The sequence below is a fragment of the Paroedura picta genome, chromosome 5, assembly GCF_049243985.1.
Source record: "Paroedura picta isolate Pp20150507F chromosome 5, Ppicta_v3.0, whole genome shotgun sequence".
NCBI lineage: Eukaryota > Metazoa > Chordata > Lepidosauria > Squamata > Gekkonidae > Paroedura > Paroedura picta.
In genome coordinates, this window is record NC_135373.1 from 127,474,748 (window position 1) to 127,491,267 (window position 16,520).

Below are 16,520 nucleotides of genomic sequence, written 5' to 3' on the forward strand. Positions count from 1 at the left end.
TATCAAGGTCAATATTGTCCATCAGACCAGCAAGGGCTCTCTGGGGTCTCAGGCAGAGGTCTTCTCCATCCCCTCCTGCCTGGGCCTTTTCACTGGAGCTGCCGGGGATTGAACTGGGACCTTCTGCATGCCAAGCGGGGGCTCTGCCACTGAGCCAGGGTCTCAGGTCAAGCTCTTTCCCATCCCCTCCTGCCTGGTCCTTTTCACTGGGGATGCCGGGGACTGAACCTGGGGCCTTCTGCAGGCCAAGCAGAGGCTCTGCCACTGAGCCAGGGTCTCAGGTCAAGGTCTTTCCCATCCCCTCCTGCCTGGGCCTTTTCACTGGAGCTGCCGGGGATTGAACTGGGACCTTCTGCATGCCAAGCGGGGGCTCTGCTACTGAGCCAGGGTCTCAGGTCAAGGTCTTTCCCATCCCCTCCTGCCTGGTCCTTTTCACTGGGGATGCCGGGGACTGAACCTGGGGCTTTCTGCAGGACAAGCAGAGGCTCTGCCACTGAGCCAGGGTCTCAGGTCAAGGTCTTTCCCATCCCCTCCTGCCTGGGCCTTTTCACTGGAGCTGCCGGGGATTGAACTGGGACCTTCTGCATGCCAAGCAGGGGCTCTGCCACTGAGCCAGGGTCTCAGGTGAAGGTCTTTCCCATCCCCTCCTGCGTGGGCCTTTTCACTGGAGCTGCCGGGGATTGAACCTGGGACCTTCTGCAGGTCAAGCAGAGGCTCTGATACTGAGCCAGGGTCTCAGGTCATGGTCTCTCCCATCCCCTCCTGCCTGGTCCTTTTACCTGGAGCTCCTGGGGATTGAACCTGGGACCTTCTGCATGCCAAGCAGAGGCTCTTCCACTGAGCTATGGCCTCTTCCCATGAACTGAATCAAACTCTTGGTCTATCAAGGTCAATATTGTCCATCAGACCAGCAATGGATCTCTGGGGTCTCAGGCAGAGGTCTTCTCCATCCCCTCCTGCCTGGGCCTTTTCACTGGAGCTGCCGGGGATTGAACTGGGACCTTCTGCATGCCAAGCGGGGGCTCTGCCACTGAGCCAGGGTCTCAGGTCAAGCTCTTTCCCATCCCCTCCTGCCTGGTCCTTTTCACTGGGGATGCCGGGGACTGAACCTGGGGCCTTCTGCAGGCCAAGCAGAGGCTCTGCCACTGAGCCAGGGTCTCAGGTCAAGGTCTTTCCCATCCCCTCCTGCCTGGGCCTTTTCACTGGAGCTGCCGGGGATTGAACTGGGACCTTCTGCATGCCAAGCGGGGGCTCTGCCACTGAGCCAGGGTCTCAGATCATGGTCTCTCCCATCCCCTCCTGCCTGGTCCTTTTACCTGGAGCTCCTGGGGATTGAACCTGGGACCTTCTGCATGCCAAGCAGAGGCTCTTCCACTGAGCTATGGCCTCTTCCCATGAACTGAATCAAACTCTTGGTCTATCAAGGTCAATATTGTCCATCAGACCAGCAATGGCTCTCTGGGGTCTCAGGCAGAGGTCTTCTCCATCCCCTCCTGCCTGGGCCTTTTCACTGGAGCTGCCGGGGATTGAACTGGGACCTTCTGCATGCCAAGCGGGGGCTCTGCCACTGAGCCAGGGTCTCAGGTCAAGGTCTTTCCCATCCCCTCCTGCCTGGTCCTTTTCACTGGGGATGCCGGGGACTGAACCTGGGGCCTTCTGCAGGCCAAGCAGAGGCTCTGCCACTGAGCCAAGGTCTCAGGTCAAGGTCTTTCCCATCCCCTCCTGCCTGGGCCTTTTCACTGGAGCTGCCGGGGATTGAACTGGGACCTTCTGCATGCCAAGCGGGGGCTCTGCCACTGAGCCAGGGTCTCAGGTCAAGGTCTTTCCCATCCCCTCCTGCCTGGTCCTTTTCACTGGGGATGCCGGGGACTGAACCTGGGGCCTTCTGCAGGCCAAGCAGAGGCTCTGCCACTGAGCCAGGGTCTCAGGTCAAGGTATTTCCCATCCCCTCCTTCCTGGGCCTTTTCACTGGAGCTGCCGGGGATTGAACTGGGACCTTCTGCATGCCAAGCAGGGGCTCTGCCACTGAGCCAGGGTCTCAGGTGATTGTCTTTCCCATCCCCTCCTGCGTGGGCCTTTTCACTGGAGCTGCCGGGGATTGAACCTGGGACCTTCTGCAGGTCAAGCAGAGGCTCTGATACTGAGCCAGGGTCTCAGGTCATGGTCTCTCCCATCCCCTCCTGCCTGGTCCTTTTTCCTGGAGCTCCTGGGGATTGAACCTGGGACCTTCTGCATGCCAAGCAGAGGCTCTTCCACTGAGCTATGGCCTCTTCCCATGAACTGAATCAAACTCTTGGTCTATCAAGGTCAATATTGTCCATCAGACCAGCAATGGCTCTCTGGGGTCTCAGGCAGAGGTCTTCTCCATCCCCTCCTGCCTGGGCCTTTTCACTGGAGCTGCCGGGGATTGAACTGGGACCTTCTGCATGGCAAGCGGGGGCTCTGCCACTGAGCCAGGGTCTCAGGTCAAGGTCTTTCCCATCCCCTCCTGCCTGGGCCTTTTCACTGGAGCTGCCGGGGATTGAACTGGGACCTTCTGCATGCCAAGCGGGGGCTCTGCCACTGAGCCAGGGTCTCAGGTCAAGGTCTGTCCCATCCCCTCCTGCCTGGGCCTTTTCACTGGAGCTGCCGGGGATTGAACTAGGACCTTCTGCATGCCAAGCGGGGGCTCTGCCACTGAGCCAGGGTCTCAGGTCATGGTCTCTCCCATCCCCTCCTGCCTGGTCCTTTTACCTGGAGCTCCTGGGGATTGAACCTGGGACCTTCTGCATGCCAAGCAGAGGCTCTTCCACTGAGCTATGGCCTCTTCCCATGAACTGAATCAAACTCTTGGTCTATCAAGGTCAATATTGTCCATCAGACCAGCAAGGGCTCTCTGGGGTCTCAGGCAGAGGTCTTCTCCATCCCCTCCTGCCTGGGTCTTTTCACTGGAGCTGCCGGGGATTGAACTGGGACCTTCTGCATGCCAAGCAGGGGCTCTGCCACTGAGCCAGGGTCTCAGGTGAAGGTCTTTCCCATCCCCTCCTGCCTGGGCCTTTTCACTGGAGCTGCCGGGGATTGAACCTGGGACCTTCTGCAGGTCAAGCAGAGGCTCTGGTACTGAGCCAGGGTCTCAGGTCATGGTCTCTCCCATCCCCTCCTGCCTGGTCCTTTTTCCTGGAGCTCCTGGGGATTCAACCTGGGACCTTCTGCATGCCAAGCAGAGGCTCTTCCACTGAGCTATGGCCTCTTCCCATGAACTGAATCAAACTCTTGGTCTATCAAGGTCAATATTGTCCATCAGACCAGCAATGGCTCTCTGGGGTCTCAGGCAGAGGTCTTCTCCATCCCCTCCTGCCTGGGCCTTTTCACTGGAGCTGCCGGGGATTGAACTGGGACCTTCTGCATGGCAAGCGGGGGCTCTGCCACTGAGCCAGGGTCTCAGGTCAAGGTCTTTCCCATCCCCTCCTGCCTGGGCCTTTTCACTGGAGCTGCCGGGGATTGAACTGGGACCTTCTGCATGCCAAGCGGGGGCTCTGCCACTGAGCCAGGGTCTCAGGTCAAGGTCTGTCCCATCCCCTCCTGCCTGGGCCTTTTCACTGGAGCTGCCGGGGATTGAACTAGGACCTTCTGCATGCCAAGCGGGGGCTCTGCCACTGAGCCAGGGTCTCAGGTCATGGTCTCTCCCATCCCCTCCTGCCTGGTCCTTTTACCTGGAGCTCCTGGGGATTGAACCTGGGACCTTCTGCATGCCAAGCAGAGGCTCTTCCACTGAGCTATGGCCTCTTCCCATGAACTGAATCAAACTCTTGGTCTATCAAGTTCAATATTGTCCATCAGACCAGCAAGGGCTCTCTGGGGTCTCAGGCAGAGGTCTTCTCCATCCCCTCCTGCCTGGGTCTTTTCACTGGAGCTGCCGGGGATTGAACTGGGACCTTCTGCATGCCAAGCGGGGGCTCTGCCACTGAGCCAGGGTCTCAGGTCAAGGTCTTTCCCATCCCCTCCTGCCTGGTCCTTTTCACTGGGGATGCCGGGGACTGAACCTGGGGCCTTCTGCAGGCCAAGCAGAGGCTCTGCCACTGAGCCAAGGTCTCAGGTCAAGGTCTTTCCCATCCCCTCCTGCCTGGGCCTTTTCACTGGAGCTGCCGGGGATTGAACTGGGACCTTCTGCATGCCAAGCGGGGGCTCTGCCACTGAGCCAGGGTCTCAGGTCAAGGTCTTTCCCATCCCCTCCTGCCTGGTCCTTTTCACTGGGGATGCCGGGGACTGAACCTGGGGCCTTCTGCAGGCCAAGCAGAGGCTCTGCCACTGAGCCAGGGTCTCAGGTCAAGGTCTTTCCCATCCCCTCCTGCCTGGTCCTTTTCACTGGGGATGCCGGGGACTGAACCTGGGGCCTTCTGCAGGCCAAGCAGAGGCTCTGCCACTGAGCCAGGGTCTCAGGTCAAGGTCTTTCCCATCCCCTCCTGCCTGGGCCTTTTCACTGGAGCTGCCGGGGATTGAACTGGGACCTTCTGCATGCCAAGCGGGGGCTCTGCCACTGAGCCAGGGTCTCAGGTCAAGGTCTTTCCCATCCCCTCCTGCCTGGTCCTTTTCACTGGGGATGCCGGGGACTGAACCTGGGGCCTTCTGCAGGCCAAGCAGAGGCTCTGCCACTGATCCAGGGTCTCAGGTCAAGGTCTTTCCCATCCCCTCCTGCCTGGGCCTTTTCACTGGAGCTGCCGGGGATTGAATTGGGACCTTCTGCATGCCAAGCGGGGGCTCTGCCACTGAGCCAGGGTCTCAGGTCAAGGTCTTTCCCATCCCCTCCTGCCTGGTCCTTTTAACTGGAGATGCCGGGGATTGAACTGGGACCTTCTGCATGCCAAGCGGGGGCTCTGCCACTGAGCCAGGGTCTCAGGTCAAGGTCTTTCCCATCCCCTCCTGCCTGGGCCTTTTCACTGGAGCTGCCGGGGATTGAACCTGGGACCTTCTGCAGGTCAAGCAGAGGCTCTGATACTGAGCCAGGGTCTCAGGTCATGGTCTCTCCCATCCCCTCCTGCCTGGTCCTTTTACCTGGAGCTCCTGAGGATTGAACCTGGGACCTTCTGCATGCCAAGCAGAGGCTCTTCCACTGAGCTATGGCCTCTTCCCATGAACTGAATCAAACTCTTGGTCTATCAAGGTCAATATTGTCCATCAGACCAGCAATGGCTCTCTGGGGTCTCAGGCAGAGGTCTTCTCCATCCCCTCCTGCCTGATCCTTATAATTGGAGATGCTGAGGATTGACCCTAGGACCTTCTGCCTGCCAAGTAGAGGCTATACCACTGAGCTATAGCCCCACCCCCACAAAGCTGCCAGGTATTGGATCAGACCCTTGGCCCATTAAGGTTAATTTTGCTCCCTTAGACTAGCAGTGGATCTCCAGAGACCATCTACAGCCTGGTCCTGTTAACTGGAGCTATTGAGGATTGAACCTGGGATCTGCTTGGCCAGCAGAGGCTCTCCCTTAGCCACAGCCTCTCCCTAAATTCCTTTGAGGAGCTGTAAAGAGGAGCACATCAGGAGATTCCGTTTGTGACATGGTGGTGAGAAGACACCAGCCAAGTACAAGGACTCCTTCCTCTACATCAGGGGTAGTCAACCTGTGGTCCTCCAGATGTTCATGGACTACAATTCCCATGAGCCCCTGCCAGCAAGTGGCAGGTTGACTACCCCTGCTCTACAAGACTGTGAAAAAACACAGAAAGGAACCTTTCATTGCATCTGGACACCCCAGGAGAATGCTTCTCCTCTTCTGATTCCAAATGTGCCACCTAGAATTGTTATTTTATTATTCTGCGCAAAAGGCCCTGCCAAGTATTGTGAGCTGGATGACTGCCAAGATCCTTGCCTTTGCAATCTCAGGCAAGTTACGTGGGGTCTGATTGGTCGTGTGCCAAGGCCGGGCCACCAAAGCGAACTGGTGATCCAACCAGTCGCATCCCATTCCACAAAGAGCCCATGACTGTGAGGGCTGCTGGATAATCATTGCTTAGAAATTTCATTTCTCCAGGACATTTCTCCATGTTCTAGAATCAAGATGTTACGATAGTGCTCAAAGGCACCAAGAATAACTGAAGCTCATTAAATTGGGAACAGAAAGAAATTTCCTCGTGACACAAAACTCCCATTCAGTGAACTTTACAGAATAGATGGCTGTGAATATCTTGGGTATTCAGACAGTAACAAGACCTGCCAGGGTGACAGTCATAGAACCATAGAGTTGGAAGGGACCTCCAGGGCCATCTAGTCCAACCCCCTGCACAATGCAGGAATTTACAGATACCTGTCCACCCACGGTGACCCCCATTTCATGCCCAAGTTATCCCCCCACACAAAAAAATCTCCAAAATCCAGCCTGACCAGAGGAAATTCACCTCCCATCCCACAGTAGCAATCAGCAATTCCCTGGGGATGCCAGGAAGGGCCACAAGAGACAAGCCCTGGCACATCCCTTCCTGCCCACCCACTCACCATCTGCCTAAGATAAAATCAGCCTTTCTGTCAGATGACTATCCAGCCTCTGCTTAAAAACTTCCAGAGAAGGAGAACCCACCACCTCCCAAGGAAGCCTGTTCCACTCAGATACCGCTCCTTGGTTATAAGGTCCTCCTTCCATTTATTAACTCATTGGTAATACAAATGATGAGATTTTAAGGAGCGCTATTCTGAGTTTTGTCAAGTAGCAGGACTACATTGCTTAGACAGGTGAGATCCAGCTGAGAATCCTGAGTGATTCTGGACCCTGCCCTTCCAGGAAGACCTTGGTAAGGTAAGAATAGGAAGACCTTGGTAAGGTAAGAATAATTGGTGGGGGACCATCTAGGATGATAATGCGTTGAAAAGAGGGAATCCTATGCCCAGCTGCAGAAAAAGCTGAGTGGGCATAGACCAGGGGTCCCCAACATGTCTGCAGACACCTTACCTGGCACCTGCCCAAGTGCTTTTGAAAGTAGGTGGGGCCTTTGCACGGCAAGGCTTCTGATTGGCTATTGTAGATTTGATTGGCTGTGCAGATTTTTAAAACCGTTGCTTTGGCAGCAGCAGCCACTACAGCACAAGGATCTTCAGTGTGTGACTGAAGGTAAGCGGCAGCAGCTCTTTTGTGCTTGGCCCCGCCTCCTAGAGCAGCCATTTTGTGGCTGAGCTTAGCATATTGTGGCAGATTTCCAAAGATGGCTGCAAGCTCAAGAAGATCGGAGACCCCAGTAGAGACTAGAGCTGCTTCCCTGTGGGATGAGATCCAGCGTCCTCCTAGCTGAGAGTTCTGTTTCAGCTGCCGGCAGGGAAATGAATCTCACAATTAGGAGGATATCAGATCCAGGGCCAATGGCACACCCAGCTGCCATTGCAGGACCGCCAGACCAGTAAGGCTGTAACATGTAACTGACTGGGAAGAAACAGGCTGCTCCTGTGTCTAATCAGCATATCTAATTCTCAACACGGTCCCGTCTGTGGATGCATAAATCTAGAGTGGGGCCATGAACAGACTGGAGAGCAGGGGGGGGGAAGAACTAGAATAAAACGTGCATGGGGGAGAAAACCCCCCTCCCAAAAAACAACAACAAAAAAAAACCATTAGAAACAGTTCTTTCCAGGAAGGGGAAGAGGAAATAGTTTGGGAGGGAGAAATCTGGGGATCCTGCGTGTTCCTGGCTGCTCTTCTCTCCTCTGGTTCAGTCACATTCTCCTCACGTGTGTTCTCTTCCCAGGGGAAACCAAAAACGGGACTAATGGTGCCCTTCAGCCTCACCTTTCATGGCTTCCTTGTTGTCTGCCTGTTCCTGAAAGGTGAGTGCAGAGGTGACCTTCAGGTTGGGAGGGAGTGGCTCGCTGAAGGTCAGCTCCCCAGGGCGATGGATAGGGGAAGGCTGCGGCTTTCATTCCTGGCGTGAAGAGTTTTCTAGAGACATCCTACTAGTGAAAATCAGGTGCTGAGATACCTAGGCTCAGGTAAGCAGGATCAGCCCTTCTTAATATTTGGAAGGGGGCCCAGCAAGGAATCCAGGGTCACTCTGCAGGGTCAGGAAACCCCCTCTGGACGCCTCTTGCCCAGAAAACCCTACCAGGAGGTGGGGAGAGGAAGAGGAGTCACCTGAATTCAGCTGTGACCTGATGGTAAGACCAAGAAGTCCAGCCTCAGCTCTCTGAAGCAGGGCCTTCGGACATGACTGCAGCAGCAAGATGGGTTCGTAAAGGAGCAGGTGGTCCTTCAGGTGGTCCTGAGCCACAAGGGCTTTCAAGGACAGCACCAGCATCTTGGATTGTGGGTGGGAATGCAGTGTAGACCCAGTGTAGACGGGCCCAGACGGAAGGAACAGGGCCTTGACAAGCCCGTTTAGTCAACACCTGGCTGCAGAATTCGGCATAAATTGAAGCCTGTGAACACTTCTCAGGGGTAGCCCCACATAGAGAACATTGCAGTGATCTAGATGCCCCCAGCGGCTTGCTCTTTTCTGTGCAGGAAAAGGTTGCGGCTGGCTAACCAGTCAAAGCTGGTAAAACACAACAAACGGTTGAAAGCTTCCGTTCCCAGAGTCACCTGGGTGTTGGAAATAGGCACACTCCTGGGGACGCAGCAAGATGAAAATCTCTCTGTGCCAAAATGGGTGTTGCCCATCTTACCACTGAAGATGCCAGCCACGGTTACTGGTGAAAGGTCAGGGCCTAAAATTGCCAGATCACAGCCACATGGCCTGTGCCCAAGAGCCCAAGACCCAGGGGAGCGTCCACCTTCTTGGGACGCCAGTTCCCTCTGACCTAGCCGGAGGTTCAGCCGGGGGATTCTAAGCAGAAGGCTAAGAACAGATCCAAGGCAGTCCTGCTTCAGCCAAAGCGTCATTCATGTGTGGAATTCCCTGCTGCAGGAAGGGGCCGTGGCTGCAGGTTGCCAAATCCCAGCTAGGAAACTCATGAGAGATTTGGGGATACAGCCTGAGGGGAACAGGGACCTCAGTGGGGTTCAAAGCCAGAGAGTCCACCCTGCAAAGCATCTCTTTTCTCCAGGGGAACTGAGCTTGGTAATCTGGAGAGGAGCTGTAATTCCAGGGGAGCCTCAGGCCCCACCTGGAGGCTGGCATCCTTAGGTGGCTACAAGCAAAGTCAGCTTCAAGAGAGGACTTAATAAATGTATGGAGGAGATGTCCATTAGTGGCTAATAGCCACAAATTATAGATGGAACATTCTCTCTGAGACAGGGATGCTCTGTCTTGGTGCTTGGGGGGCCACAGTAGGAGGGTTTCTGCAATTGTGGCCCCTCTGGGGGACCTCCTGAGGGCCCCTGGGTTTTGCCCACTGCAGGACACAGAGTGCTGGCTTGGATGGGCCACTAGCCTGACCCAACAGGGCTTCCCTTCTGTTCTTATGTGTGGGGCAGGCAACTGTGTGGGGGTTCTGGAGTTCTGGCCTTGCTGGTGGACCTCCTGAGGGCCCCTGGGTTTTGCCCACTGTGTGGCCCAGAGTGTGGGCCTGGAGGGGCCACTGGCCTGACCCAACATGGCTTCCCTTCTGTTCTTATGACCGAAGGGCTGTCTCCCTCTAACCCGGCCTCTAACAGGGATCGTCTTCTCCGAACTCCATGCAGAAGCCAAATCTTGCCAGAAGGACTGGACGTTCTACAAAGGTCACTGCTATGGCCTCTTCAACAAGAAGCTGATGTGGTCAGATGCAGAGGTGAGAAGTCTGTCTCAGGACAAAACCGAGGGCAGGGCGAGATCCATGGTGGTGGGGTTGGGAAGGGAGCTCTCCATTTGCTGTGGTGCGGAACAGCTTGCCAACGAGCTCGGCCTGCAAGTTGCTCATTGTAGCTCATGCTGGCAACCCGAAACTCACAACGGGCCAAGAGCTCCCTGCTGTTTCCCCACCCTCATGTTTCCCCACCCTCATGGGTTTGCCAGCATTGAGTTGGGGAATTCCTGGAGTGTTGGAAGAGGAAGAGGAAGAGGAAGAGTAAGAGTTGATGGAATGAAATTAGTTCAAAAGGAATTCCATCTCAACCTCCGGAAGAAGTTCCTGACAGTCAGAGTGGTTCCTCAGTGGAACAGGCTTCCTCGGGAGGTGGTGGGTTCTCCATCTTTGGAGATTTCTATACAGAGGCTGGAAAGCCATCTGACTGAGAGGCTGATTTTGGGAAGGCTCAAGGGGGTGGCAGGTGACAGGGGATGAGCGAGAGGGTTGTGAGTGTCCTGCATAGTGCAGGGGGTTGGACTAGATGACCCGGGAGGTCCCTTCCAACTCTAGGATTCCATGAGGACAGGCTTGTCTGCATCATCCAGGCTAGGGCAAGAGAGGAACTGAGGTGGCTGGCCATTCTCTGCCTTTCCGTGGCCACCCTGGACGTCCTGGGTAGTCTCCCATCCAGTGACTCCTCCGGCCAGACCCTGCTTAACCTCCGAGATGTAACGGGAACAGGCTAGGCTGGGCGCTGCAGGACAGGACCTGCCTGGCAGATTGACTCCGAAAGTGTGTCGCACACATTTCAGGCAGGGACTTGAGCCATGTCCTTCCCGCCGTCCCCTCATGAAGCATCCAGCTCTCCTGCCTGGGAAATAAAATAGGCATTTTTCTTGATCAATGTTTAGTATGAATGCAGTAACCTGGGGGGTCACCTGGCCTCCATCCACTTCCCGGAAGAAATGAGTCATCTTTCCCAGTACATTCGAAAATTCATCAAAGGATATGAGAACGTCTGGATCGGAATGATGTCGCCCTATAACGTAAGTTTAGAACCCAAGGCCTTTTCGTCCCAGCCGCCCCAGTCCCCGTCCCCAGTGCAGACCGACCGCCTCCCTCTCTCCTGGCAGGATCAACAGTGGCAGTGGGTGGACCACACCCCCATCACCTACCTGCCCTGGGACGACGGAGAACCAAACAACTTCTTATTTCTTGAGAACTGTGTCGAGTTGCTATACAAGAAAGGTAAGAGCCACGGGAGCCACAAAAGGGGGGCACGTGGCAGTGCGAGAACCTGCGGGCACGCCGGGAATTTAATGAGCAGAAGGTTTAGAACCGATAAAAGGAAGTGCATCGTCATCCCTAGAGACGTTGATCTGTGGGATTCACCGCGGCAGGAAGTCGTGGCAGCTACCTGCGTAGACAGCTTCAAGAGGAGATTGGAGAGTCATGGGGCAGAGCTTCACCAGTGGCTGTAAGGCACAAGATATAGAGGAAATGCTGTGTCTTGGGCAGTGAAGATCTATATACTTGGAGCTTGGCGAGCCACAGTGGGAGGGCTTCTGAAGTTCTGGCCCTGCTGGTGGAACTCCTGAGGGCACCTGGTTCTTGGCCACTGTGTGACACAGAGTGTTGGACTGGAGGGGCCACTGGCCTGACCCAACATGGCTTCTCTGATGTTCTTATGTCTGGAGCAGGGATGCTCTGTCTTCTTGGTGCTTGGGGGTCCACAGTGGGAGGGCTCCTGGAGTTCTGGCCCTGCTGGTGGACTTCCTGAAGGCACCTGGTTTTTGGCCACTGTGTGACACAGAGAATTGGACTGAAGGGTCCAGTGGCCTGATCCATCATGGCTTCTCTTATGTTCTTATGTGACACAGAGTGTTGGACTGGAGGGGCCACTGGCCTGACCAAACAGGGCTTCTCTGATGCTCTTACGTTCTTACTGGGTGACTGAAGGAGAAGCCATCTTCTCATAGTTTTTGCCATCAAATCAAACCCATCCCCTTGAACTGGTATGGCCACACCCCTTGGCCATGCCATGCCTGTATCCTTCAGTCTCTCAGTAGGGCCTCATTAGGCATCACACAAGCCATGATTTGTGCCAGCTCCTTTTCCGTCTTCAGCCCTGTCAGCTGGAGGGCAGAGAGCAGTCAACTATACGTGCCTAGGGAGCCTTCTACCCTCCCGGTTGAGACCCTCTTAGACCCTGCTTGAAAGGATTCCTTTGCTGCAGGGCAAGTGGAGGGGGAGGGCGGCGATTTGGGTCTGCGCCCGAAGAAGCAAATTTTGGTGCGGAAACGGACAAAAAAGCCAGCCCTTTAAAAATGCAAATTCAAAAGACATCGCTAGTGCAGAAACAGTCAAAGTGTAAAACTGGAAGAAATGACCCGGCCTTGTGTTTTTAATTGCTTTGCAGATTACACCCGTTTGAACGATAATAACTGTAGGAGAAAGCAGCCTTATGTCTGCGAACAACGGGCGACTTAAGGAGAGCGGGGAACAGGGATGCAGCACAGACAGGAATGGGCCGGACAGTTTGAGACGCCGCTGCTTCTCCTGGTCTCCCCCCCTGGTCTCTCCCCCTGGATTAGCCCCCCACCTTTGACAGCAGGGGCGTGAAACTCATTTCCCAGGGAGGGAATGTCTGGGAATGGGGAGGAGGGTGAAATGTTACTGCTGCCAAACCCAGGAGCTCTCCGGCATTTTCCCCTTGAAAACTGCCAATCAACACTTAATCTTTCAAAAACATATTAAGGGTGGGGAGAGATGTTTCCTCAGAAAGCCCTTTCTCTGGGGTTCCCAACTACCTGGTGGGGCCTGGAGATCACCTACTTTTAGAATCATCTCCAAGCTACAGAGAGCAGTTCCCCTGGAGGGCCGAGTCCATGACATCATATCCCTGATGAGGTCCCTCCCCTCCATACGCCCCACCCACCTCAGGCTCCGCCCCTAATATATCCAAGTATTTTTAGCAATCTGCCTTTATCCCAGAAGCAAATTCAGTGCACAGAGATCGTCTCCATTGCAATTGGAAAGGGATTTTAAAGTGTTGCCAGGTCTTGATCCTGATCCAGCCCCCTTTTCAATCCCCAAACAAGGTTGCAAAGTTCCATGTGGCACCTGGGGAGCACCTGGAAGGACCACGGATCTCCACTTCCCCTTGGAGGGTAGACTCGAGGGCATCATCCCCTACTGAAGTTGAGGACATATTTTGCTGAAGTGCCCCCCCCCCCTCAGTCTTTGTCCTCCCTAGACTCCACCCCCAATATCTCCAGGAAATTCTCACCCCGGAGTTGGCACCTCTAGTGCCTAAAGCACTGGTGGGGCGGGCATACACACCGTGCTCTTTGGGCACCCGGAAAAGCATTGGAAGGGGGGGGGCAATCTCTGTGCTATGAGCCCTTGTCCTAAAATGCAAAAGCCACTTAATGTGATCCACCTGCAAGTAACATTCATTTCCAGTGAGAAGGCAAAGGCATTTCAATAAACTGTCTCGCTTCCCAGGGCTCTCTGGACTCATCTCTGCCTGATTTTTCTCCAAGGATGCACCTTCATCCTTCCTAAGTGCTGCGCGTCTCAAGGTGCTGGTTGGAGAGCTCCAGAATTACCACTGCAGGTCTCCGCGTTACAGAGATCCCTGCAGAAAATGACTGTTCTGAAAGATGGATTGTATGGCATTTAGAGCCAACGCTGTGCAGTGCTTAGAGAGAGATGGATGGGTACGATTCCCTACTCCTTTTTCACATGCAGTGAGCCGGGTGACCTTGAGCGAGTCACAGTTCTCTTAGAGCTCTCTCAGCCTCAGCTACCTTACAGGGTGTCTATTGTGGGGTGAGGAAGAGAAAGATGTTTGAAAGCTGCTTTTGAAAGCTCCTTCAGGTAGTGAAAAGCAGAGTATAGAAAACCAGCTCTTCTCCTTCTGCATCATGATACTCCACTATGGTCTCTCCGCACTCCCCAAGTTCCACTCTACAAATCTCTGGGAACTTTTCACCTTTTCCTTCTACAAGGGGCCATCAGACTCCTGTTTTTAAAAATGGGCTCAGAGCCCTGAAAGAATTCTATGGAATCTTTCATGCTGCGAACAGGGCCTGTCAGGATGCCTTTGAATGAATTTGCCGATTGAAAGGTATCTTGGGCTAAGGAGTGTGATCAATTATCCAAGAGAACTGCTAAATTTAGCTGATAGAACAGAGAGTCCCAGAAGGAGCCACCAAGAGGGGCACAGTGCCAATGGGTAACTGGACCAATATCCAACATGGCTGCCTAGGGAAGACTTTAATAAGGAGCTGAAGCACAGCTGTGTGTTGCCCTGTGGGGTAAGCAGGTGGAAGTAGAGGTGCTTTTATACCCCGCTTTTCACAGGAGTCCCAAAAGGGCTTACAAATACTATTCCTCTCCCCACAACAGATCCCCTGTGAGGTAGGTGGGGCCAAGAGAGCTCTGAGAGAACTGCACTGAGAAAACAGGACTGTGACTGGCCCAATGTCACTCCTGTTGGAGGAGGAGTGGGGAATCAAAACCAGATCTCCAGATTAGAATCCACCACTCTTATCCAGGCTGGCTTTCAAGATCTTACCCCGGAACCAACGGAAAGAGTAGGCGCCCATACTGCGGATGGGTCGATCCTGCACGACACACAGACAGACGTCCTAAGTGGGGCTGCCTTCAGCACACAGGGAGGTGGGGCAGCTCCCAGGGCCCAGGGCTTCTGACAGGGCCCCCTCCAGAAGACTCCCGACTCGTTCCTCCCTGGTCCCTCTGCTCAGGCCACTGGCAAACTGGCTTCGTATTCCGTTCTTGTCCCTGGTTGCCAAGGGAATTTCTCCTGTCATTTTAGAAGGTCCCTTTTTAGCGTAATTTACTTTCCTGCTGAGACAAACTTTCTTCCGTTGGATTAACAAACCACTTTTGAGGGAAAGCAGGTTCGTCCATTTTTTGCCCCTTGGCTGCACTTCCACACCGCTGTTCTCTATAAAATATCCAGAGTACTTCCTAGAATGCTGTTTCCATCGTTTCCATTGAGAGCTATAGTGCTAAGGCAGTATTGAGTGATATAGAGTAGGAGGGGCCAACCAGGCTGCTCAGTGCAGGATCAGCCTCCAGCATCCAGGAGAAGGATCTGTCCAGCCGCTGCTTGGAGACGGCCAGTGAGGGGGAGCTCCCCACCTCCTTAGGCAGCCCCTTCCACTGCTGAACTAGACTCCCAGAATCCTAGAGTGGGAGGGGCCATCCAGGCCACCTAGTCCCACCCACTGCGCAATGCAGGGTCAGCCTCAAGCATCCAGGAGAAGGATCTGTCCAGCCACTGCTTGAAGACGGCCAGTGAGGGGGAGCTCTCCACCTCCTCAGGCAGCCCCTTCTGCTGCTGAACTAGACTCCTAGAATCCTAGAGTGGGAAGGGGCCATGCAGGCCATCTAGTCCCACCCCCTGCTCAGTGCAGGATCAGCCTCCAGCATCCAGGAGAAGGATCTGTCCAGCCACTGCTTGAAGACGGCCAGGGAGGGGGAGTTCCCCACCTCCTTAGGCAGCCCATTCCACTGCTGAACTAGACTCCTAGAATCCTAGAGTAGGAAGGGGCCACACAGGCCATCCAGTCCCACCCTCTGCTCAATGCAGGATCAGCCTCAGGCATCCAGGAGAAGGATCTGTCCAGCCACTGCTTGAAGACGGCCAGGGAGGGGGAGTTCCCCACCTCCTTAGGCAGCCCATTCCACTGCTGAACTAGACTCCTAGAATCCTAGAGTGGGAAGGGGCCACACAGGCCATCCAGTCCCACCCCCTGCTCAATGCAGGATCAGCCTCAGGCATCCAGGAGAAGGATCTGTCCAGCCCCTGCTTGAAGATGGCCAGTGAGGGGGAGCTCCCCACCTCCTGAGGCAGCCCCTTCCATGGCTGAACTAGACTCATGGAATCATAGAATGGGAAGGGGACATCCAGGCCATCTAGTCCCACCCCCTGCTCAGTGCAGGATCAGCCTCCAGCATCCAGGAGAAGGATCTGTCCAGCCACTGCTTGAAGACGTCCAGTGAGGGGGAGCTCCCCACCTCCTGAGGCAGCCCCTTCCCCTGCTGTACTAGACCCATAGAATCCTAGAGTGGGAAGGGGCCACACAGGCCATCTAGTCCCACCCCCTGCTCAGTGCAGGATCAGCCTCCAGCATCCAGGAGAAGGATCTGTCCAGCCGCTGCTTGAAGACGGCCAGTGAGGGGGAGCTCCCCACCTCCTGAGGCAGCCCCTTCCGCTGCTGAACTAGACTCAGAGAATCCCAGAATGGGTTAGGGTTAGGGAAGGGGCTATCCTGGCCATCTAGACTAGATGACCCTGGAGGTGCCTTCCAGCTCTGTGATTCTATGATTCTCCATATACACATGCATATTTTGTTCCATTATCCATCACTGTGAGAATATATCTTGGTTTTCCAGCAGATGGTGTCAGTGGACTGATCAGGTCAACATGGAATTTCTCCTGAGGCTTTTATTCCTTGTTCTGAGAGTTCGCATTATTGCTGCACATGGAAGGTCTTGTTCCCTTTTCTTTCAGACAGATTTCATAGCCATTCCTGGACATTTCACACCCCATAGTCTTATCGCCAACATCACACAGAGACTTCTTAACAGAATCGAAGTTTCTATTGCCCGGTTTCTATTCCTGCAAATGTCCTTGTTCACATCAGGTAGTATTTGCTGATCTTTCTGATCAGTCTTTCGTCTCAGCATTGAAAAAATAAAGGTCTCCTCTTTCTGTAGGTTTAAATGCCTAAGCTACAATAGAATCCTAAAAAAGCCTTTCATGTGACATTCAAAACCCTTTCTTGCAAGTCTTTTTACGGAGGTCTCATTTAATTTC

At 54.4% G+C, this 16,520-nt stretch overlaps 1 protein-coding gene across 8 annotated transcripts; it reads left to right on the plus strand.

The window, feature by feature from the left end:
* The first annotated feature begins 6,395 nt into the window (after nucleotides 1-6,395).
* LOC143838718 (C-type lectin lectoxin-Thr1-like) lies at nucleotides 6,396-13,175 on the plus strand. Of its 8 annotated transcripts, none has more exons than XM_077340497.1 (6): nucleotides 6,396-6,604; nucleotides 7,711-7,789; nucleotides 9,582-9,670; nucleotides 10,579-10,713; nucleotides 10,801-10,915; nucleotides 12,087-13,175. In XM_077340497.1, the coding sequence occupies exons 2-6, from the start codon at nucleotides 7,732-7,734 to the stop codon at nucleotides 12,155-12,157; spliced, it is 468 nt and encodes a 155-aa protein (XP_077196612.1). In that variant the 5' UTR covers nucleotides 6,396-6,604; nucleotides 7,711-7,731; the 3' UTR covers nucleotides 12,158-13,175. The 8 variants fall into 8 exon arrangements, with proteins under 8 accessions (XP_077196612.1, XP_077196611.1, XP_077196608.1 ...); XM_077340496.1 differs by having other exon boundaries at nucleotides 6,397-6,795; XM_077340493.1 differs by having other exon boundaries at nucleotides 6,401-6,604; nucleotides 9,555-9,670.
* The last annotated feature ends 3,345 nt before the right edge of the window (nucleotides 13,176-16,520 follow it).